The 24145-nt window shown below is 36.4% G+C and overlaps 1 protein-coding gene across 3 annotated transcripts in view; it reads left to right on the top strand.

Moving 5' to 3' along the window:
* Window positions 1–24145, top strand: part of AK9 (adenylate kinase 9) — a 132319-nt gene that overhangs the window by 80644 nt on the left and 27530 nt on the right. For all 3 annotated transcript variants that reach the window (XM_045499230.1, XM_045499229.1, XM_045499231.1), the window contains 5 exons: window positions 3448–3660; window positions 5119–5379; window positions 6771–6895; window positions 10369–10588; window positions 15134–15199. In XM_045499230.1, coding sequence (XP_045355186.1) covers window positions 3448–3660; window positions 5119–5379; window positions 6771–6895; window positions 10369–10588; window positions 15134–15199 — 885 coding nt within the window. The remainder of the gene's footprint in view (window positions 1–3447; window positions 3661–5118; window positions 5380–6770; window positions 6896–10368; window positions 10589–15133; window positions 15200–24145) is intronic.

Raw genomic sequence — 24145 nt, 5'->3', positions numbered from 1 at the left:
ACTGGAGTCAATGAATGTAAGCCATTTACAATTAACTAAAAAAAAAATTTTTTTTAATTACTCAAATGGATTGAGATATAAAAAACAAATGCTAACAAAAAAAGAGAAGCATTCTGGATATCAGTAAAAGTAGAATTGAAGGAGAAATGCATTAAAATAACACAACAAGGGGCGCCTAGGTGGCTCAGTCGGTTAAGCGGCCGACTTCAGCTCAGGTCATGATCTCGCGGTCCATGAGTTTGAGCCCCGCGTCAGGCTCTGTGCTGACAGCTCAGAGCCTGGAACCTGTTTCAGATTCTGTGTTTCCCTCTCTCTGACCCTCCCCCGTTCATGCTCTGTCTCTCTCTGTCTCAAAAATAAATAAAACGTTAAAAAAAATTAAAAAAAAATAAAATAAAATAAAATAACACAACAAGATACTTTACACTGTCAAAGATAAGCAAAACTGGGCACTGAAGTGGTAAGGACAGGTTTTAATCAATACAGAAAAAAGTCCAGTGTGAACTGAACTCTGATTTGGACAGAGGTAGGTAGAGATTTTAAAAGGAGAATTAGGCAGCAGGAAGGGGAACAGCAGGAGCCCTGTAGATTCAGGGAAGTAAAAACTCGCCAGTGTCCATTGATGGATGAATGGGTAAAGAAGTGGTACATTCACACACACACACACACACACACACACACACACAGGAATATTATTCAGCCATAAAAAAGAATGAAATCTTGCCATTTGCAACAACATGGGGGATCTAGAGGATATAATGCTAAGTGGAAGAAGTCAGTTAGAGAAAGACAAATATTATATGATTTCACTCATATGTAGAACTTAAGAAACAAAGCAAACAAAGGAAAAAAGAGACAAAAAACAGACTCTTAAATACAGAGAACAAAGTAGTAGTTGTCAGAGGGAAGGTGGGTGGGGAGATGGGTGAAATAACTTAAGGAGATTAAGAGTACACTTAATTTGATGAGCACTGAGAAACATATAGAGTTGTTGAATCACTATATTATATACCTGAAACTAACATAACACAACACTGTATTTAAATTATACTGGAATTTAAATAAATAAATACATGCATACATACATACATAAATAAATAAAATTCTTAAAAATGCTTTAAGTAAAAACAATAAAAATAAAATTCTCATGAAACAAAATTATATTGACATACACATAGGTCAGAACTTATACTTTCAGTATCATTTGAGAGCATATATTTTTACTGCAAATTCAACAATGCTTTTAAATAAAATTGCATCTTGGGGCTCCTGGGTGGCTCAGTCGGTTAAGTGTCCGACTTCAGCTCAGGTCACGATCTCGCGGTCTGCGAGTTCGAGCCCCGCGTCGGGCTCTGGGCTGATGGCTCAGAGCCTGGAGCCTGCTTCCGATTCTGTGCCTCCCTCTCTCTCTGTCCCTCCCCCGTTCATGCTCTGTCTCTCTCTGTCTCAAAAATAAATAAACGTTAAAAAAATTTTTTTAAATAAAATTGCATCTTATGATTGAATACATTATAAAAATCATATAAATGAGAACAAACATTGAAGAATTCAATACAATTTTAGATGTCACGTGGCCTTATCTCAGATTTATCAAAATCCTTAATTTTGAGAGATTATACATTTCAGCTTCAAAATAAAAAATGTATATATTCTTTTTTCTAGCCCTTAGCCCTTCAAACAAAAAAAAAGATTACATATAAATGCTTTGCAGTGTGGCAGAAGTAGAAATTAGAGTTACCAGGAAAAAAAAAAAAAAAACACATGATACCCAGTTATATTTGAATTGCAAATAAAAGAATCATTTTTATGTATGGTACATACTTATACTAAAAAATTATTTGTTATCTGCAATTCAAATAAAACTGGGAACCACGTTCTTATTTTTTAAGTCTGGCAACCCTAATTTAAGTGCATTTATTAGCAGGAAAAAGTTAAGCATTCAACTCAAGAATCTGGAAAAAAAAGCACAACAAAAGAAAGTAGAAAGGAGAGTAAAGTCAAAAATTAACAAAATAGAAAAAGAAGAGAAAATAAAAACATTAGACCTAATTTCAAAAAAATGAAAAGTTGCGGACACTTGGGTGGCTCAGTCAATTAAGCATTCAACTCTTGATTGCACCTGGGGGTCGTGATCTTGCCGTCATGAGATTGAGCCCCTCCATGCCCGCATGGAGCCTGCTTGGGATTCTCCGTCCCTCTCCCTCTGTCCCTCCCCTGCTTGTGCATGCTCTCTCTCTCTCTCTCTCTCTCAAAGAAAAAAAAAAAGAAGAAAGAAAACTTGGTTCACTGGGAAAAGTAATAAGATAGACAAACTTCTGAGAAGTCTAGGTAAAAAGAAGAAGCAACATTTGAAACAAAAATAGGTATATAATCAAGATTTTAAAACAAGATTGTTTTAAATTACAGGAACTTTATACTAATAAATTTTAACATCAAGATTAAAAAGATTTTCAAAATATGAATTACTAAAATTTGCTTAAGAAGAATGATAAAAGCTGAAGAAACAAAAATAATAGAGGAGAGTTACAAATTATTTCTAATATACCTTTGTTGATCAGATAATTCCTATGTTGTTTAAATTATTTTTTTTTCAACGTTTATTTATTTTTGGGACAGAGAGAGACAGAGCATGAACGGGGGAGGGGCAGAGAGAGAGGGAAACACAGAATCGGAAACAGGCTCCAGGCTCCGAGCCATCAGCCCAGAGCCTGACGCGGGGCTCGAACTCACGGACCGCGAGATCGTGACCTGGCTGAAGTCGGACGCTTAACTGACTGCGCCACCCAGGCGCCCCCCTATGTTGTTTAAAATCTTCCACATCACAGAAAAATAGCAATACCTCCCAGCTCATTTAAAGTTTACATACCTCTAGAGTGGGAGAGAGCCAAAGCATAAGAGACTGTTAAAAACTGAGAACAAACTGAGGGTTGATGGGGGGTGGGAGGGAGGAGAGGGTGGGTGATGGGTATTGAGGAGGGCACCTTTTGGGATGAGCACTGGGTGTTGTATGGAAACCAATTTGACAATAAATTTCATATAATAAAAAAAGAATAAAGTTTACATACCTCTCATACAAAAATTGAACAAGAATGGTGCAAGAAACGTATAGATTAGTCTCATGTTTGATCCTTTACAGAAAGTTGTTCGTTATATCTTGTTTTGGAGAATAAAAGAGGTCTGTTGTAGAATAGTCATGTAAAGTATTATTCCACTGGTATTTTTTAAATACTGTATTTGTGTCTAAATATATGTCTCGTTTTATATGTATATCAGTAAGATGTACTTTGAAAAAGGGGTCTGGAAAGATACACATAAAATTGTGGATTGTTTTAAAGGCATCTTATTATGGGTTAAGTATTATTCAAGATGCATTATTTTTTAAATTACATTTCAGTCTTGCATCAAAATATTTATAATACTGTTCTCCAAACTGAATAATATTTGTAGAATGAAGAAAGAATTAAAGAGAAGAGAAGGCACTTGGGAGATAGCAAGCACTTTTGTCCAGTGGTTCTCAAAGAAAACTTCATCCTACAGCCAGGCAGCATAGAAGAAGCAGCTAAATATCGAGAAAAGATCTACTACTTTTCAAGTCCTGAGGCTAGAGAAAAGTTTCTGGAGCATCCTGAGAAGTACGTGGCTCATAATGAGCCATTAAAGGTGAAAACAATACTCCTATCCCAATAATCACTCCTGAGTACTTATTCAAGGACTTTCTGCCAACCTTCATCATTTTACTTAATAGTGAAGTCCCCGATCTGATATTAACAATATGGTGAAACTATCTAAGTTCCAAGAAGAACTTTTTGGAGTATGCATAAAATAGTTATCTATTTTGATTTTTATAGTAATGCCTTGTGTCAAACCAACACGGACTGTCTTTTTAGCGGAAGTAAAAAGACACAGCTGAATTTATTGCTTATATGTTAAGGGCCAGCTGTGCTGGTTAGTCCGTGTAGAGACTTCAGAGCAGTCTGCTGATCTTAAGACAGGGGATGAGTGGGATTCAAGGACTGGTGGACTTTCAGTGGGTTGACATTTGTAGAAGTGTGGTTACTCAAGTTCACACTCAGAGGCATGATCATAGGGGCACGTCTGTGCCTGACTTGGTTGACTCTCAGGAGCAAGGGCTGAACTGGCTCATTGGATTGAAAAAGAGTCCTGTTATATGGCTCTGAAGCAATCCATGTTTTCCTAAATTTGTGGTAACACTTTTTATTCTTATTTGTTTATCACCAATAATAAAAGAGCACACTGTGGTAATATTTTATCCATTTAAAAAATAAAGCACACACATAATCGCACCAGGTTTAGACCAGAGCTTTCATTTTTAATTTTACTTTCTCACCCTATTCTACATGGATGTATTTTCTTTCTAGTGTATATAATATTTTATTATCTGTTTTTTTACTTAACATTATATCAACGAAAGTTTACATATTTCTACATACATCTCATAATGCTTAATTATTTAGCATACCATTTTAACATCTAATTGTTAGATATTTTTCACAGTATTTTTCATAGTGTGATTTGTCATTGTGGATATGAATTGTGGATAGTAATTCCACATTTTGGATATCGACATTGTGGATAGTAATTAGGAAATCTTTGGGCCTGTCATTCTTTTTTTCTCTTAAATTATTTTATTAGTATAATTCCCTAGCATGGGATTACAAGATCAAAATATACAAATCACAATAGATTGTCACTTATACTTTTGAGAACACCAATGCCTTCTTTCTTCTTCTTTTTTTAGTTAATTAAGCTCCACCCCCACAGTGGGGCTTGAACTCACAGCCCCAAGATCAAGGGTCACATGCTCTACCAACTCAGCCAGCTGGGTGCCCCTGACATGAGTACTTTCTTAAATAGAACATATGTAACATATAGATCATGATTTAAACTCTTCCGAAGTCCATTTCCATGAACTTCAATTTTTATGTGGTACCCAGGCAGACCATTGAAATATGTGGATGGTTGTGGCTTCTGATGCTGCTGGTGTTGTGAAGTGATAATTCAGTCTTAGAGAGGGCAATCAATAGGCCTAATGTTTTCTAAATTACTCAAAATTCCTTTTCTTCACTCTCCTCCTACTCTACCTCTCTCCTGTGGCAGGCTCCTCCAATAAGAATATGCCTTCTGGGCCCACATGGCTCTGGTAAAACTGTCTGTGGAAGATACTTAGCAGAAAAATTGGGCATTTTTCACATTCAGTTTGAAGAATTTCTTCAAGAAAAACTAATGCTCAAAACTGAAAAGAAAATAGGAACTGAATTTGAAGAAGATTCTGAGGAAGAACAGTTTGCAAAACAAGAACTTGAAGAACTTGCCATTCAGGCCAATGTCAAGATTGAGGAAGAAAATACAAAGAAACCGGTAGTAATATTAATACTCTATTTGCGGATAATTATGCTTACCGGTATTACTTTCGGAAGTAGAATATAAGCAGTGTAAAACTCTATAAAGTGAGTTAGGTCATCCTCCCCATATGTTATTTACAAATTTTACTGCTCATCTAGGATACAAAATAGTAAGTTTCACATGACTCCAGTAAAAATCTGAACAGCTTTCCCTGACAGGACTGTTTATAACATTTATTTGGGACTATGTTATTTGATGTCTGACCTAGACTATAAGGTTTTCCAATATCATGTTCTCTGTTTTCTAACAAATACAAAAATCTGCCCCAGTACCAGCAGAGATCTCAAAATATTAATTTCTAATGATGCATCATAAGAAATTTTATGTCTTTTAGATGGTTTTTTCCTGGGGTTGTAAAGAGAAAGTTCTTCATTCGAACTCACTTATTTTTAGAGAGAGAGAGCGTGCGAATGGGAGAAAAGAGGAGAGGGGCAGAGAGAGAGAAAGAAAGAGAGAGGGAGGGACGGAGGGAGGGGGAGAGAGAGAGAGTCTTAAGCAGACTCCATGCTCAGCATGGAGCCTGACACGGGGCTCAATCTCATGACTGTGAGATCATGACCTAAGCCAAAATCAAGAGTTGATGCTTAGCGGACTGAGCCACCCAGGCGCCCCATATCTAACTCACTTTTCAATCATTTCTGATATAGCTAGACCCTTTTATTCTCAAATGATCACCTGTAAATGGACCCATATAGATTGTATTCCAGATGACTGCCTGGCTCGCCCATCCTTTAATCAGGATCTAGGTTGAATAATTATAAGATAAATGACAAAAATTTGTTAAGCCTTGTGGGTGTGTGATATAGATTGAACAAGGTTTTAGCAAAAAGTAATGAGACAGATATCCGGAGGCCATGTGTGAAAGTCAGTCATGCTAATCACTAGTAACTCCTCTTAGCTATAACATATAATTTAATATTTAAAAACATATTAAATATTGATTTAAAGAAAAGGGCTCAAGTTTTAAAATGTTAACAAGTAGAGGTATTAAAAATGACCTAAAGAAAAAAGGTCTCGGGGCGCCTGGGTGGCGCAGTCAGTTAAGCGTCCGACTTCAGCCAGGTCACGATCTCGCGGTCCGTGAGTTCGAGCCCCGCGTCAGGCTCTGGGCTGATGGCTCAGAGCCTGGAGCCTGTTTCCGATTCTGTGTCTCCCTCTCTCTCTGTCCCTCCCCCGTTCATGCTCTGTCTCTCTCTGTCCCAAAAATAAATAAACGTTGAAAAAAAAAATTTAAAAAAAGAAAAAAAAAGAAAAAAGGTCTCATCCTAACCAACTATGTAATTTATAGATTATTTATTAATACAGAGTTTTAAATTTTTTGTTTTGTTTTCTGATTTTTGTTTTAGTCTCCAGAAGTACAATTTACAGAAGAAGAAGAAGCAATCAGATTAAATCTAATGGAAAATGAGCCACTGCCTCCCGAAATTCTTGAAACAATTCTTTCTGAGTGGTGGCTTAAGGAACCAATGCGGTATCTTATTTTATATAGAATTATACAATTATTGACTTTCATTTTCTTTATTCTTAAAAGTTAAAAATGTAATCCAGCATAAATTTAAGAATTTTTTTTTTTTACTTTCTTGTAAATGAGTGATTGTACACATTAAAAACATTTAGGAAATTAGTTTAAAAATACTGATGCCAGGGGCCCTACCCCAAAACAACTGAATCAAAATTTTTAGAAGTGTGACGGTAAGGGGTGCCTGGGTGGCTCAGTCGGTTAAGTGTCCAGCTTTGCTCAGGTCATGATTTCACGGTTTGTGAGTCTGAGCCCCAAGCAGGGCTATGCACTGGTAGCATAAAGCCTGCTGGGGATTTTGTCTCCCTCTCTCTGCCCCTCCTCTGCACGAGCTTGTGTGCGCGCTCTCTCTCTCTCTCTCTCCCTCAAAAATAAATAAATAAACATTGGAAAGAAGAAAGGAAAGAAAGAAAGAAAAAGAAAGGCAAGAAAGAAAGGAGGAAGGAAGGAAGGAAGGAAGGAAGGAAGGAAGGAAGGAAGGAAGGAAGGAAGAGAAGAGAAGAAAAAAGAAAAAAGAGAAAAGAGTGTGAAGTTGAGATCCAGGCATCAGTAGTTTTGAAAGCTCCCCAGCTGATTCTAATGTGTAGGCGTGGCTGACTACCCATATTCTAAACTCACTCACAGTAATGATGGGCTGGACTCTTTTCCTTATAGCCTTTCACCAATTACACTTAAGACCACTTAATAGCTGTCCATAGTATTATCCCTTTCTTAAAAGCCAGGAACAAGCCTGACCTCAAACAGGACAAGTTTAGGAATCTCCAGGGCATCACAGTTTAAAACTTCACCTCAATTTCCTAACCAGAATATCTTTCTTTGGTATCCACCAGAAGAAAGAGAAGTAGCAAACACTTACATGGAACTTACTTTGTGCCAGGTACAGTTCTACTATATTTTATTCACATTAACTTGCTTAACCCTCACTACTATCCTATGGAATAGAAACTTTTATTATCTCACTTTGAAAATAAGGAAACTGTATCACAGACAATTCAAACAACTAGCTACTCCCAATGCACCTCTGGGCAATCTTTTTCACCTAATCTGTGGCATAAATAAGTGAGTGAGATTATTAATCATCAACTTTAATTTTAATTTCCTATTGCCTAAATTAGATCATTTGTTGTGATTAATTTAGGCAGGTTGACTGCAACAATGTAGTCATGGGTTGTTCTTTGTTAATTTAGCTCCTAGCCTCACAACATACATTAAAAAAATATTTAAAAGAGCATATGGATTGAAGAATTAAAAGTAAAAAGTGAAATTGTAAAAAGCCTAAATAAAATAGCTAAATATTATGCAACCATTAAAATGTATTATAATGAAGAATTTGTAATAGCATAAGAAATGTTACTATATAAAGGATGCAAAGTTATTTACAATAGCAAGGTGGACACATGAGGAACAAACCGCAGAGAAATAAAACAAAATGTCAGTAATCTCTGGGATATGAGATTATGGATAATTTTGCCCTTTTCATGCTTTTCTATATTTATTTATTTTTATTTATTTAAATTCAGGTCAGATAACATACAGTGTAGTCTTGGCTTCAGGAGTAGAACCCAGTGATTCAGCTCTTACATGTAACTAACACCCAGTGCTCATCCTGAAAAGTGACTTCCTTAATGCCCATCACCCATTTGGCCCATCACCTCCCCTCCAGCAACTCACTCCCCTCCAGCAACCTTCAGTTTATTCTCTGTATTTTAGAGTCTCTTGTGGTTTGCCTCCCTCTCTGTTTTTATCTTATTTTTCCTTCCTTTCCCCTATGTTCCTCTGTTGAGTCTCAAATTCAACATATGAGTGAAATCCTATGATATCTGTTTTTCTCTGACTGATAGTGAAGTGAGATGTTTTTCTTCTATAATCAGGAAAAAATCAACATATTTTTTAAAGGCTATTGCATGAGTCCTAGAGAGAGATAATAACGGCCTGATCTTAGGTGTCATAGCAGAAATAGAAATGTGGGTAGAGAGAGGACATATCAAGGCTTTATGTGTGGGATGCAAGTAGGAATTGGAGGAGCCATCCAAATGTCTCTGACGGTTGGCACCCGAATACCAGTGAGTCAGAAGCAAGAGCAGTGTGGAAGGGTAACAACGGGTATGATTTCTGACAGTATGATACACGAATGCTTCCTAAAGGGCACTGCAATGAAGAGATTAAGCAGCTTTTGGAAAATCCTGAATTGAAACTCAGAAAAGTAGCTGGGTATAGAGGTAGAGATTTCGAAGTCACTGACAAAAAAGTGTGACAGCTAGAATGGTAAGGATGAAAATGTTCCTCACAGAAAAGACATGCTGAAGGCATCTCTAAAGAAAAAGGCATACATCTTACAGCCAAAGTATAAAAAATTGCCCACTTAAGAGTATGGGACACATTTTAAGATATCAGGTAAGAACTCAAACTGTCAAATGTTCTTAAAAGTCCTGTTCATATTAGGAAGAAAACATATATTTAAATATAAGTACCTAAAACAAACCCAATTTTATTTTTTTTAAGTTTATTTATTTATTTTGAGAGAGACAGAGACAGCATGAGTGGCAGAGGGATAGAGAGAGAGAGAGAGAGAGAGAGAGAGAGAGAGAATCCCAAGCAGGCTCCACACTGTCAGCGCAGAACCTGATGTGGGGCTCGAACTCACGAAACCGTGAGATCATGACCCAAGCCGAAATCAAGAGTCCAACGCTTAACCAACTGAGCCACCAAGTCTCCCCAAACAAACCCAATTTTAGATAAACAGGATAAACTCTCATTCAGAAGGGGACCAATACTGACTCTCTCGGATAAAGCCAAATTCTTGAAGCCTGATTGTTTTATAAATATTTCATAATGAAAATGTAGTCACATTTCAGTTAGTTTTCTGATCCTTACAGTTTCATCATACTTGGGCAAGTTTTATAATTCTATTTGAATGTAATCATCTTACGCATATGAGCCAGTATATACACATTAATAATTGTCATTGATTACAAGGGGACCCAGGGAAGAGAATACAAACTGTCTCGTGAGAGGAAGTATTACTAGAAGAAAAACTATAAAAAGGTGGATTCCCACGAAAGGTGGGCTGGCCAAACCCACCTGCACATAAAGGGTGACACGGCATTAGGGTGGGCATTCCTCCCAAGCAGAGAACTTATTTTCTATTCATTTTTCATCAAATATTAAGACTATTTACAATTTAAGAGAACTTATCTATACTATAAATATAAGTATAAAATATTACCATTTTAATCCAATTCAATACATTTAGAACACACACCATGTTTACACAAGTAGAAATATCAAAAGACATAAAAGATACTACACTAAACTTTTAAAACTATTCATTGCATATCATATATAAACTTGTGATTTATTAATTTTTTCATTTTAAATATTTATAATAGTATTTTAAGCAAATAAATTATGAAATTTCCATCTAGTTCCACAGGTTTTATATTAGATGGTTTCCCACGATATCCTGATGAGGCCCTGTTTCTGGGGGAACATGGGTTTTTCCCAGATGCTGCTGTTTTCATACAAGTTGATGATCAAGATGTTTCTGATCGCCTCCTTCCTTCCCAAATTGAAAAGTGGAAACTGAAACAAAAGAAGAAATTAGAAAGGAAAAAACTCATCAAAGAAATGAAGGCAAAAATCAAGGTACATATCCAATAAAAAAAAAAATATGGGAGTAAATTTGTTCAGAATCTATTCAGTTTTAAAGTGGTCTTTATAAAAATGTAGTTTTCTGATTTTAATGCCACAGTCAATATGAAAACACTTTTTATCAAATATTAAGACTATTTATAGGGGCACCTGGGTGGCTTAGTAAGTTAAACGCCCAACTCTTGATTTTGGCTCAGGCCATGACCTCACAGTTTTTTTTTGTTTTTTTTTTTTTTAACGTTTATTTATTTTTGAGACAGAGAGAGACAGAGCATGAACGGGGGAGGGTCAGAGAGAGAGGGAGACACAGAATCTGAAACAGGCTCCAGGCTTGAGCTGTCAGCACAGAGCCCGACATGGGGCTTGAACTCGCGGACCGCGAGATCATGACCTGAGCCGTAGTTGGCGGCTTAACCGACTGAGCCACCCAGGCGCCCCGACCTCACAGTTTTGAGCCCCATGTAGGGCTCCCTGCTGAGGGCAGAGCCTGCTTGGATCCTCTCTCTCCCTCCCTCTCTCTGTGCTCCTCCCTAACTCACTCATGCTCTCTCTTGCTCTCTCTCAAAATAAATAAATAAGCTTAAAAAAAAAGACTATTTGCAATTAAAAGAGTTACAAAATTATTTGAGGCCTATGTGATTTTTCAATGTGTTAATGCTTTTCTCTCCAAGGCAAATACAATTCAAGATAGTGGTAGCACCAAAGTATCCCTACACCAGACACAGGAGCAAAGTGGGAGAGGCATCATAATTAAACTTTTCAGTGGCTTTTTCACTAGTTCCTGGAATGATGACCCTATCCATCAAGGCCATATTGGCCATTAGTGAAACAAATCTATATATTGGTTTAGAACATCTTTTCTGAAACTATAATCTGAGGAGTATTACATAAAACCTTCAAAAGTGTCATAGGGAATCCAGCAATTCCACTTTTAGGAATCTATCCAACAGAAATACAAATAGATCCACGTAAAAATTGATATATGAATGTTCATAACAGCATTATTCGTAACAGCCAAAAAGCAAAAACCACTCAATATCCATCAACTGATGAATGGATAAACAAAATGTGTTAGACATCCACGTAGAGTGCCCTGGGTTCCCACCCAAGATGGCAACATAAGAGCCTCCTGAATTCATCTCCTCCCACAGACACACTAAATCCACAACTACACATGAAGCAGTTCCCTCTGAAAGAAATTCGGAAACTAGCTGAATGACTCCTGTACATTGAGCAAATGAGAAAACACCCATATCACCCACATCAAAACAGTTGCTGCCTGAGAGTCCAGCTTCCAATCAGCCTATGCTGTTGGCTATCCTCCCCTTTGGGACACTGACAGGTTGTGGCCGCCCTTAACTACTGGGAGCTACTGAGAGCAAAGAAAGTAGGTCCGACAATCACACAGGTTTGAGAGACAGCCAAGAACTCAGTCCAGGCTGACTGATAAGGTTCACCTCCTACCCAAGCCCACTCTGTGAAGACTAGGAAATGTGGCCCTTTGTCTAATGTGCAGAAACCAACCCAGAGTCAAAGAAAATGAAGAAGCAGAGGAATATATTTTAAATAAACACTCCAGAAATAGACCTTATTGAAATGAAGATAAGTGATCTACCTGATAAAGAGTTCAAAATAATGTTCATAAAGATACTCACCGAGGCAGGAGAACAATGCATGAACAGAGTGAGAATTTCAACAAAGAGAAAATACAGGAAAGTTCCAAACAAATCACAGAACTGAAGAATATGATAACTGAACTGAAAAATTCAATAGAGGAGTTCAATAGCAGACTAGACACATAGATCAATGGAACAGAACAGAGAGCCCAGAAATAACCCCATGCATATATTCTCAACTAATCTATAAGAAGAGAGCCAAAGATACACGGCAGAGAAAGAATAGTCTCTTCAGCAAATGCTGAGAAAACTGGACAGCCACCTGCAAAAGAATGAAACTACCCTATATATATTATACAAAAAATCAACTCAAAATAGATTAAAGACTTGGACATAAGACCTGAAACCATAAAACTTCTAAAAGAAAACGGGGTAAGCTCCTTGACATTGGTCTTAATTAGTTTTTTGGATTTGACACCAAAAGCAAAAGTCAACAAATGGGAACTATATCAAACTAAAAGCCTTCTGCACAACAAAGGAAACCATCAATGAAATGAAAAGTTAATTTACTGAGTGAGAGAAAATATTTACGAATCACATCTGATTTACATCTGATAAGGAATTGAAATCCACAATATCTGGAGGACTTGTATAGCTCAATGCAAAAAAAAAAAAAAAACCCCATCTCATTAAAAAAATAGATTGAAAATCTGAAAAAAATCAGATGAACTGAATAGACATTTTTACAAACAAAAAGACATACAGATGGTCAATAGGTACATGAAAAAGTGTTCAAGATCACTAATCATCGGGGAAATGCAAATCAAAATCACAATGAGATATCACCTTATACTTGTTAGAATGGCTGTCATCAAAAGACAAGCGATAGCAAATGTTGGCTAAGTTATGGAGAAAAGGAAACCCTTTGCACTGTTGGTGGGAATGTAAACTGGTACAACCCCTGTGGAAAATAGCCTGGAAGTTTCTCAAAAATTTTAAAATAGAACTACCATATAATCCAGCAATCCTACTTCTGGGATAAGTATCCATAGGAAATGAAAACAGGATATTCACACCTCCATGTTCATTGCAGCACTATTCACAGTAGCCAAAACATGAGAGCAACCTAGGAGTCTGTCAACGAATGAATGGATAAAAAAGACATTGTGTTTATATGTACGAGATATTATTCAGTCATGATAAAGAAGGAAATCCTGCCATTTGCAACAACATGGAAGGACTTTGAGGGCATTATGCTAAGTGAAATAAGCCAGACAGGGAAAGACAAATACTGCATGGTATCACTTATATGCAGAATGTAAAGAAATTCACACTTAACAGAAATAGAAGAAAAGTGGTTGCCAGGAGCTGAGGGGTGGGAGAAATAGAAGTTGGTAACAGGTACAAACTTTCAGCTATAAAATGAATAAGATCTGAGGATTTAATGTATAATATGTGACTATAGCTGGTAATATTGAATTGTATAATCAAAATTTGCTAATAGAGTAGAACTTAAATGTTAAAAAAAGATAAATATGTGAGGCGATGGAAGTGTTCATTAAATGGGAGGAGTCCTTTCACTATGTATACATATATCAAATCATCACAATTTACACTTTAAATATCTTAAAATTTGATGACGCTGGATGAATGAATGAATAAGTCAATGAAGTGAATGAATAAGTGGTATATCTATGTAATGTTGATACTATTCACTATTAAAAAAGAATGAACTATTGATACACCCTACAACATGGATAAAAATCATTATGCTTAGCGAAAGAAGAGCCAGGCTAAAAAAAAAAAAAAATAGTACATACTATATGATTCATTCCATTCCATTTATAAGACATGTCTTGAAAGAATGAATCTATAAATCTGGGCTGGGGTGAAAATAATGGGGCTTTCAAATCTGGAACTAGGAAGACTAAGATGCAACATGAGAGCAGTGTTAAATAATTTGAAGGGCTTTCATGCTGAAGAGAGCTTAGTTGTTCCATAGGGCCACAGGGAAGGAACTACTATTGGTAGGAGGAAGGTACAGGGAGATGTATTTCATTATTAGTAAGAGTTTCAAAAAAAAAAAATACAAACAAAACCCAAAATTGAAGGTAATGAGCCACTTGTCAATAGATAAGCTAATCAACTAATTCCAATTCTGAGATAATATGACTTAAATTATTCAATACATTATTAGGCTATTATATTTTATTATAATGATAAAAGATTATCAAACTTGTTTTTAAGTTTACTTATTTTGAGAGAGTGAGAGTGTGAGCAGGAGAGGGGGGAGAGAGAGAGAGAGAGAGAGAGAGGGAGAGAATCCCAAGCAGGCTCCAAGCTGTTGCACAGAGCCCAATACAGGGCTTGAACCCACAAACTGTGAGATCATGACTTGAGCCAAAATCAAGAGTCAAATGCTTTACTGACTGAGCAACCTAGGTGCCCCTAGATTATCAAACATTTTTAACAAATTACTTCCAACTATTTCCTTATTTCTCCGTATACATAATCTACCTAATTACCAAAGCAAACTAACAGATGATAAATTCAAAAAGGTGTTCTAAAATTTGTAGGAAGAGTGGCAGCCCCCAAATGTTGTTTATCCCTCTGGAGGGAAATCGCTGATCAAAAGTTCCAGAGCTACAAGGATATAGTAGCATAATTACCACCATCACATGCTTTTCTGGAAATTCACCATCCTTCCATCCAAATGCTATTCCCACCTTGGGAAACATATACATACATATATACATACATATACACATGTATGTATATATGTATGTGTATGTATGTATATATGTTTATATATGTGTATGTATACATGTATATATGTATATATGTATATATGATATACATATATATTAATACACAAAAAGTAATTTTATCCATTAAAATATTTTAATGTCTCCTTCTTTAACAGGATGATATGATTTCTAAAAGAAGGGCTGAACTTATAGCAGAGAGAGAGAAAAAACAGAAAGGGGAGGTAAGTAAATAAAATTGCTGCCTTTTAAAAAAAGAATATCCCGGGGCGCCTGGGTGGCGCAGTCGGCTGGGCGTCCGACTTCAGCCAGGTCACGATCTCGCGGTCCGTGAGTTCGAGCCCCACATCGGGCTCTGGGCTGATGGCTCAGAGCCTGGAGCCTGTTTCCGATTCTGTGTCTCCCTCTCTCTCTGCCCCTCCCCCGTTCATGCTCTGTCTCTCTCTGTCCCAAAAATAAATAAACGTTGAAAAAAAAAAAAAAAGAATATCCCTAATATAATGTTTATATATATTATATTATATATGTTTTTATATATCAACAGTATAAAATAAAAAGATGCATAGAAAAAGTCTTGAGGGGTATATGGGTGACTCAGTTGAGCATCTGACTTTTGATTTCGACTCAGGTCATGATCCCAGGGGCGTGGGATAGAGCCCCCCTTTGGCCTCCATGCTGAGTGTGGAGCCTGCTTAAGATTCTCTCTCTCTCCCTCTGACCCTCTCCCCTGCTCACTTTCTCTCTCTCTCTCTAAAAAAAATAAATGAAAATACATTAAAAAAAGAAGAAGTCTTGAAAGAAGTACACAGAGTTTACATATGAGAAGATTATATATCACTGTTTTTCTTTATACTTTTTGTTTTTCCATAATTGTTTACAATGACCCTTTATTATTTTTATAATCAGAAAACTGAACATTTTTAAAGGAAAGAAAACCACTAAAGAAGTTTAAATAATCTAATTCAAGATATAATACCACATTAAACTATGCTTCTTTTGGATTTTCATTTTTGCATCCCAGCCTTCCAGTCCACGCAGAGGGAGATAGGCTGGGAGCCTAGGACTGAGGTCTAGACAGAGAAACTGTAAAGCTGTGCTGGAACTAAAATATAGATTATGCCGAGATAAAGAATGGAATGAGGCAGCGCCTGTGAACCCTCAGACTCATATATTGTGCAGGCTGCTCAGTACAGCTCCTTTTCTCCACCTGCTGATTTTTTGAAAAGATAAACCTTGAAGATTGTAGATTTTGTTTTGTTTGGAGAGGAACTATTCCCAAAACGACGTAGCCTACCCCAGTGCTACAGCCAAGCTCACTCAGGGGTATAGAATTTAAAGAGGAGGTGTGATGAGACATGCTAGTTCTGTGAAGTTACCTGGGGTTCGTATGTATAGTCAGTTTACAAGTAATCCCTGTAACCAAGGCAAACAATGAGATGCTTCCTGCCTTCTCCCATTTCCTTCTGACCATCTTTTCAACACTGACTCTCAAGACTATGATCTGATACCTAAATTGGTATCCTTTCTCCAGTTCTTGCTGACTTTGTTCATTGCTGGCTCTCCAGTGCCTCACATAGTGCTGACACATAGTAGGCACTCACCAGTTGTTTTGTTGCTGTTGATAACCTTGAGCAGGTTTCTTAATCTCTCTGAGCTTAGGCTTTTTCATTGTAAAATAGAACAAAATTAACAATATCTAGTTTCCTGAATTAATAATACTTTAATTTCCCTTCCCTGCCAATCTTTTTTTTTTAAGTATCATTTATTGACAAATTGGTTTCCATACAACACCCAGTGCTCATCCCAACAAGTGCCCTCAATGCCCATCACCCACTTTCCCCTCTCTCCTACCCCCCATCAACCGTCAGTTTGTTCTCAGTATCCAAGAGTCTCTTATGGTTTGTCTCCCTCCCTTTCTGTAACTTTTTCCCCCTTATTCTTTAATCAAATCTGCTTTTTCTTTTTTTAAATTTTTATTTAATTTATTTGTTAATTAAATCCAAGTTAGCATATAGTGCAACAATGTTAATCTTTTTCTTAAGAAAATCAGTTTTCAGGATAAATTTTAAATGTTCTTGATTTATCATTTTTCTATTTGTTAACATTAGAATGGTGGGATTTCCTACTATTTTTCATTTAAAAATTCAATATTCTATCTTATAAATTAAATCGTGTTTTTTTTAAATGTTCATTTATTTATTTAGAGTGAGAGAGAGCACACAAGCGGGGCAGGGGCAGAGGGAGAGAAAGAATCTCAAGCAGCCTCCACACTGTCAGCACAGAGCTCGATGGGGGCTCACCCTCGCGAAACCATGTGATCATGACCTGAGTTGGGCACTTAACTGACTGAGCCATCCAGGCACCCATAAGTAGGTTTTTATAAGTTAGCTCTCCCAAGACTTAATCTTTCACAAAATTGACTATGTATCTCACACAATTAATTTACACAAACCGACTTTGGGAAGATAATTCCTGAGATTTTTGATGAATCAAAGATGAAAACTGTGTATTGACCTTTTAAAATTTCTTTGATGAGAATTTTATATGTCCTGCTACTGCCTCAGACAAAGAAAGACTAAACAAAATGTAGCATGTCTAGGTTCACGCAGTGTGATCGCTATAACCAGTTAATGTGACTTCCTGACTCTGCATAGATGCTGGGGCTTGCTTTCAAAAGAACAGAGACCTTCTCATCATTTGCCTTTTGGATAGGCCCCTCCCAGGTTTGTCTTCTCATTCTTCACAAAGGTCATTGCCCTTACTGTCTGATTTTTTTCCGACAGATAACACGTTTTTTTAACATTAGAAATGATCTTAGTCTCAAAGGGGCTACTTGCATTAATTTCATAGGAAAATGTTGCCACCTTGTGGAATTTTAGTCTCTAAGTGTGACTGATGAATAATCTCTAAGCCAGCCCCTTCTCATGTTTAGTTTGCATACTTTCAGCTCCTCAGAGGCCTTGCTTCTACTCCTATTTCTTGCTTCAGAATCTTGGTTCTCTTCCTGTTGTTCGCTGGCTCCTTCTCTGGTGCCTCAGTCTCTTCTGTCAAGTTATGTGTAGCCACAGACAGGAGAAAGCCAGAAACAGCCAGTATAGTGAGCCAGGGCTGCAAGTCAGCAGAATGGTGAGGGACTACACCCAGATAAATAGTTAATTCAGATAAATACCGTAAGTACTAAGGGGAAGCCGAAGCCAGGGTCCAAATGAGGTTGAAAGAAGGTTAAGGACCAAGCACCAGGCCAAGACCATCCTTGAGACCTTCTAGGGAGAAGGCAGGGTGTATAGGCCCCCAGGTCTATGTGCAGAGAGCACTTTGGGATGGAGCAGAAAGCTAAGGTTGGGTGGGAGGGTGGGCGGAGGGTACAGGCTGGGGATTGAGTTCTTTTTAAGTTTTTATTTAAATTCTCGTTAGTTAACATACAGCGTAATATTAGTTTCAGGCGTACAATATAGTGATTCAGCACTCCCATAATCTCCCAGTGCTTGAGTTTTAAGGTTTTGAAAACAAAAGGTTTGGAATAGTGTCTCAAAATCCAGATTTAGAAGACAACCTCACCCCCCAGCACCCCCACCACCACCAGCCATGTATCGTAAGGGAATCTAGTGTCTGACTAACATGCATCTGTATTGGGAAGCCTCAGAACTCTGACAAGTCTTTCACTTCTCCTCTATTTCTGCCTGTCTCATTTCCTCCCTAGTTGTAAGCATTCTGACTATAACCTCCACCACCCTCCTGGCATAACCTTCTACTCAGTTATAGCCTTGCCCCTACTTTCTGGTACTGCTAGAAAGCTATGAGACAGTTTACCCCAAAGCTAGCCCTGTTTCTCAGAGACCATGAGTTTTGTTTCCTGTTGTCCCCTTTCTTTTTTCTTTTCCCTTTCCAGCCTTCTCTGGGATTGGTTGAATGTATTTTAGGAATCCATTTTATTTACCTTTTGGCTTTTTAGTTATACCTCTCTGTGTTTTTTTAATGGTTGCTCTCTATTACATATACATCCTTACCTTTTCCCACTCTACTTAGAGTCAATATTATTCCATGTAATAGTGTAGAAAGCTGTGACTGTATAAATCATTACGCCCACCAATATCCTGTATGTTCTAGTGGTCATTTGTTTTACAACCAAGTGGATTATAAACTCCATAAGAAAAAAATATATATAGTTTTTGTTTTAAATAGTCATATGTATTTTAAATATATTGAGAGGAAAATAAATCTTCCTTTACATTTATCCAGATATTTAACCTTTTCTGTTGTTCTTTATTCATTCCTCTGGTGTGAGGGAAATCAGAGGGATGAGAAGAATGTGATCATCTGAATTGTTTTCCTGTGTGATTTTTCTTGGCTGCTTTCAGCCAAGAAATCTTTTTCAATGGTGTGATTATGATATGCCTACATGTCATTTTCTTTATATTTATCTAGTTTGGGGTTGACTAAGCTTCTTTAATCCATAAATTTGTGTCTTTAACTAAATTGGGGGAAACTTTGGACATTATTTCTTCAAATACTTTTTCTGTCCTACTTGCTCTCTGTCTCCTTCTGCAAATCAATTTCACATAGGTTAGATCACTCACTATTGTGCCACATGATCTTGGGGCTGTTCATTTTTTCAATCTTTTTTATCTCTTCTTTAAGTTTGATAATTTCTTCTGATCTATCTTCAAATTCACTGATTCTTTCCTTTGTCATCTCCAGTCTATTAAATCCATCTGATATTTTTTTTAATTTCAAATATTGTATTTTTTTAGTTCTAATTTACATTTTGGTTTGTTTTTATTTCCCTCCTGAGATTTCTTATCTTTTCATTTATTATGAGTGTATTTTCCTCTTCCTCATTGGTCATAGGGATAACAACTGCTTTAAAGTTCTTGTTTTGTAACTCTAGTACCTGGAGTGGGTATTTGTTGATATCATTTCTTATGAGAATGGGTCATGTCTCATGATCCTTTATACTTTGAATAATTTTGGATTATTATAACTTTTGAATTATGAGTGTTATATTATGTAGATTCTGAATTCTGTTAGCTCCACGAGTGTTTTTGTTTTAGCAGGCAATTTATTTGGTAAGACTAAGCCTGTAAACTCTGTCATACTAACAATTCAATTTATACTGTTCTCAAACAGTCCATATGTGCATGGTTCAGAGATGTGGAAAGTCTGTATAAACTAATTTGTTGTTTCCTTCTCTGGTTCTCTCAATTCTGAAGTTTACCCTCACTCTCCTGTATCCTGGTTGTGTCTCCTTCCTCTGGTTGCTCCAGCTGGAAAGACACTAAAGTTTCCTATCAGAATTTTAGTCTCCCTGTGCCACCACCACTCTAATGGAGGCTGCCCTCTGAGCAAGGGCACAAAATCAGAGAATTCACCTTTAACCAACTGCTCACTCCAAATTTTTGCTGCTTTCCAAAATCTGCCTTTGTTTACTCTCCAGAGCTTCTTAAATGAATGAGAGAAAGTGGTGTGTGTGTGTGTGTGTGTGTGTGTGTGTGTGTTGGGGTGGGGGGAGGGGTGTTCATGGTTTATGGTTATTATCTGCTAGAGGCTAAATTAACTTCTTCCTTCATACTAGAGGCAGATCTCTGAGACCATGAACTTTAGAAGATATATCTCCTAACATAAGGCCTAAAAGGTATAATTTATCAGAAAAAAAAAAAAAAGCACTGTTTCAAGATCAAGTTGCCATTTATGGAAAAATAAAATTTTTTTCCCTAGGAAGAATTAACCTGTGGAGATTTTTAGGATATTAACCTTTAAAAAAAATTCAACAACAAATAAAAAATAAAATAAAATACAGAAAGTGAAAAAAAAATAAAAAAATAAAAAAAGTCAATGTTGTACTAAAGAAACTAATGAAAGTAATACAAGAAAAAAAAGAAATAGCATACATGTTGAAAAGTAAGGACAGAACTCATTATGTGCACATACTTTGATTATCTATTAAGTCTAGGATAATTAACTGCACAAAAATTATTTAAGCTGCCCCACCAGCTCCTTATGTAACAATGACATCTGCCCCCATGGGAAAAAAAAAAAGGCAAATAATTTCTGAAGCAAATAATCTGCCTAGAAGGTAATAGGTGCCAGGGATATTGGTTGGTGTCCTCCATCTTTTGGAGCAAGATTCAACCTGCCCACCTGTTCTCATTCTCACATCTTAAATGGAAGCACAATACAACCTGCCCTGCTCACACACCCAGAGTTTGAAGTTGCTTTGAATTAAGCAACTTGGTCCTCCATTCATAAAAATGGATGAACAACCAAGGATTACCATATACTTGAGAAAAATTATCAACACAAAGGAGCAACAAGATGAACAGAACAACTGACCCTAAAATGAATAGGCAATTCAGAAAACCTTACTAAACATTAAAAAAATTCCGATCTCCCTAAGAAAATTCAAGAATGTGTATCCATAAAACAAGAAACAGGATGCTATGAAGAACCAGAAAGCAAAAAAGAGTTCACAGAAGCTAAAATATATAATGTAAATTAAATTAATTAAAAGTTTAATAGAGGGTGGCTCAGTTGGTTAAGCATCTGACGCAGGCTCAGGTCATGATCTCAGTTTGAGTTCAAGCCCGGCATAGCTCTGTCAACACAGAGACCACTTCGAATCCTCTGCCCCCTTTCTCTGCCCCTCCCCCACTTGCATGGATGGCCTATGCTCACACACGTGCTCTCTGTCTCTCTCAAAAATAAATGAGCAGTTCTTAAAAAGTTGAAGAGAAAAATTAGAAGTAAAAGCCAAAGAAGTTTCTCAAATATAGAACAAAAATACAAGAAATAGAAAATATGAAAGAAAAACTGGAGATATGTGGGGTCAGTCCAGGAGGATCAACATCTAATTTGCATTCAAAAAGAAAATGAAAAGAGAGCTAATATAGGAGGAAATAATCTTTAAAATATTGAAAGAAATGTCCCCAGTATTGAAGAGAGCAAAGGATCTTCAAATTGAAAGGGCTCAATGAATACTGAACAGAACAAGTTAAAAGAGATGTACATTAGACACACTCCCATGAAATTTGAGATTGCTAATTATAAAGAGATTTTAACTGTTTCTAAAATGAAGAAAAGATATCTACAAAGGAATGTGGATAAGTTTTGTGTCAGATTTTTCACCAACAATACTGGATGATGGAAGACAAAAACAATGCCTTCAAAATTCTGAATGAAAATGATTTTTAACTATTTATAATGTATGAGGATGAAATGGAAATACTTTTAGATATTTAAGATCTTTGAAAATTAGCCTTCTGTATATTCTTCCTGAAAAAAGTAGCCAATTGATTTTTATGAATAATGCTTCTTCCATCTAAAAAACAAAACCAAACCAGAAATATGGGGTGGGGGTGGGAGACAAGAAAAGCATTATCCACATATGGGACAAAGTAAATTATGCATTATTTTGCATAATAAGAAAATATAACGTTTGACATTGATACTTTAGACATTTTCCTCAGAATGGTACATGTTTGTTGATATAGAGTTGCATCCCCTCTGTCACTATCTGTGGCTGTTGTGAATAAAGGTTATATAATTACAATATGGCAGGTGCTGTTTACTGGGTTTCAATTTTCAGAATTAATCACTCTTTATTTGCTTTCATTTCTTAGAATCAATTTTTACATGAAGCACTAAATACCTAAGTGCTACTTAAAAACAATCATAGGACAGGAATGTAAATGTGGTAATGCTGGAGATGGAAATTTAGAAACCGAAGAGAGGGAAAAGAGGAAAGAAGAGTAAGGACATTCTCTTGAATTGTGGGGAATCAAAACATATATCTAGAAGTAATAGCTCAAGAGAGATTTGGAGATAATATTTAAAGTTATAGGCACTCAGTTGCAGAATTAAAGAATTAAAAATATGACTAACACTGGGGGATAGGCAGAAGAGAAAGAAAAGAAGAGAAATGTAAGTTAGCCAAATCCTTCATCATCACTAATATAAGAGAGAAAACAAATATGACAATGGTCAAAAGTGTCTACCTTTCACTGTTTACTTTGTTATTTCCTAAACTGGTTTTCCCATAACAACCAAAAAAAAAAAAAAAAAAAAAACAAACAAACAAACAAAAAAAACCCACGAACCTTTTTAAAATGCAAGAATGGCTAAGAATGATGAGATATATATTTTTATATGGAAAGAAATTTAAATGCATTGCTAAATTATATTTTTAAAAAGCAAGTTGTACAATATGTATAAATATAATTTTGTGTGGGTGTGTGTGGGTGTTAACATCTAAAAGGATCTTAACCAAATTGTTAACCAAAATCATTTCTAGGTAGGAAAGTGGAAATAGAGATGGGAGTGTGAAGGGAGATTTTTTTTACCCTATACAATGCTGTATAATTTTATCTTTTTAACAAAAATGAATCTATGTTTAAACTTACATAGTTTAATTTTTTTTTTAATTAACAAATAAGTTGGAAGAGCTATTAAGTTGAGCCAAGCTCTGCAACTGAGACATCTCTCATTTGCAGTGTGGACTCATCCCACCATACTTCCAATAATCCGTAGAAAATCAAATCTGAAGATTTTTTTTTTAATTGTCAAAGGATAAGGAAAAGGAAAAAGTGATAAAAGAACCAAATGGCTTCAAAATTTAAATAAAAAAAGAACCAGAACTGAAAAACACTGCCCCATATCCAAGCTTCTTTTGGAGAGGGAGGAGCCTGGGCACAGAACAGGAAGGGACCCTCTCATCCTCCTCCCTGACCTTGCAAGGCCAAATTCCAGCTCCAGGTGCTCTTTAAAGGAACCAGGGTCTACTAAACGTTGAGACAGGAAACCATCAAAACCCTAGAGGAGAAAACAGGTATCAACCTCTTTGACCTCAGCCTCAATAATTTCTTGCTTGACACATCTCCAAAGGCAAGGAAATTAAAAGCAAAACTGAACTATTGGGACCTCATCAAGATAAAAAGCTTCTGCACTGCAAAGGAAACAATCAACAAAACTAAAAGGCATTTCCGATAGAATGGGAAAAGATATTTGCAAATGACATATCGGATAAAGGGTTAGTATCCAAAATCTATAAAGAACTTACCAAACTCAACACCCCAAAAATAAATAATCCAGTGAAGAAATGGGCAGAAGACATGAATAGACACTTTTCCAAAGAAGACATCCAGATGGCCAACAGACATATGAAAAGATGTTCAACA

Source organism: Leopardus geoffroyi, chromosome B2, assembly GCF_018350155.1.
Source record: "Leopardus geoffroyi isolate Oge1 chromosome B2, O.geoffroyi_Oge1_pat1.0, whole genome shotgun sequence".
Lineage (NCBI taxonomy): Eukaryota > Metazoa > Chordata > Mammalia > Carnivora > Felidae > Leopardus > Leopardus geoffroyi.
This window is presented reverse-complemented; position numbering and strand designations above follow the sequence as displayed.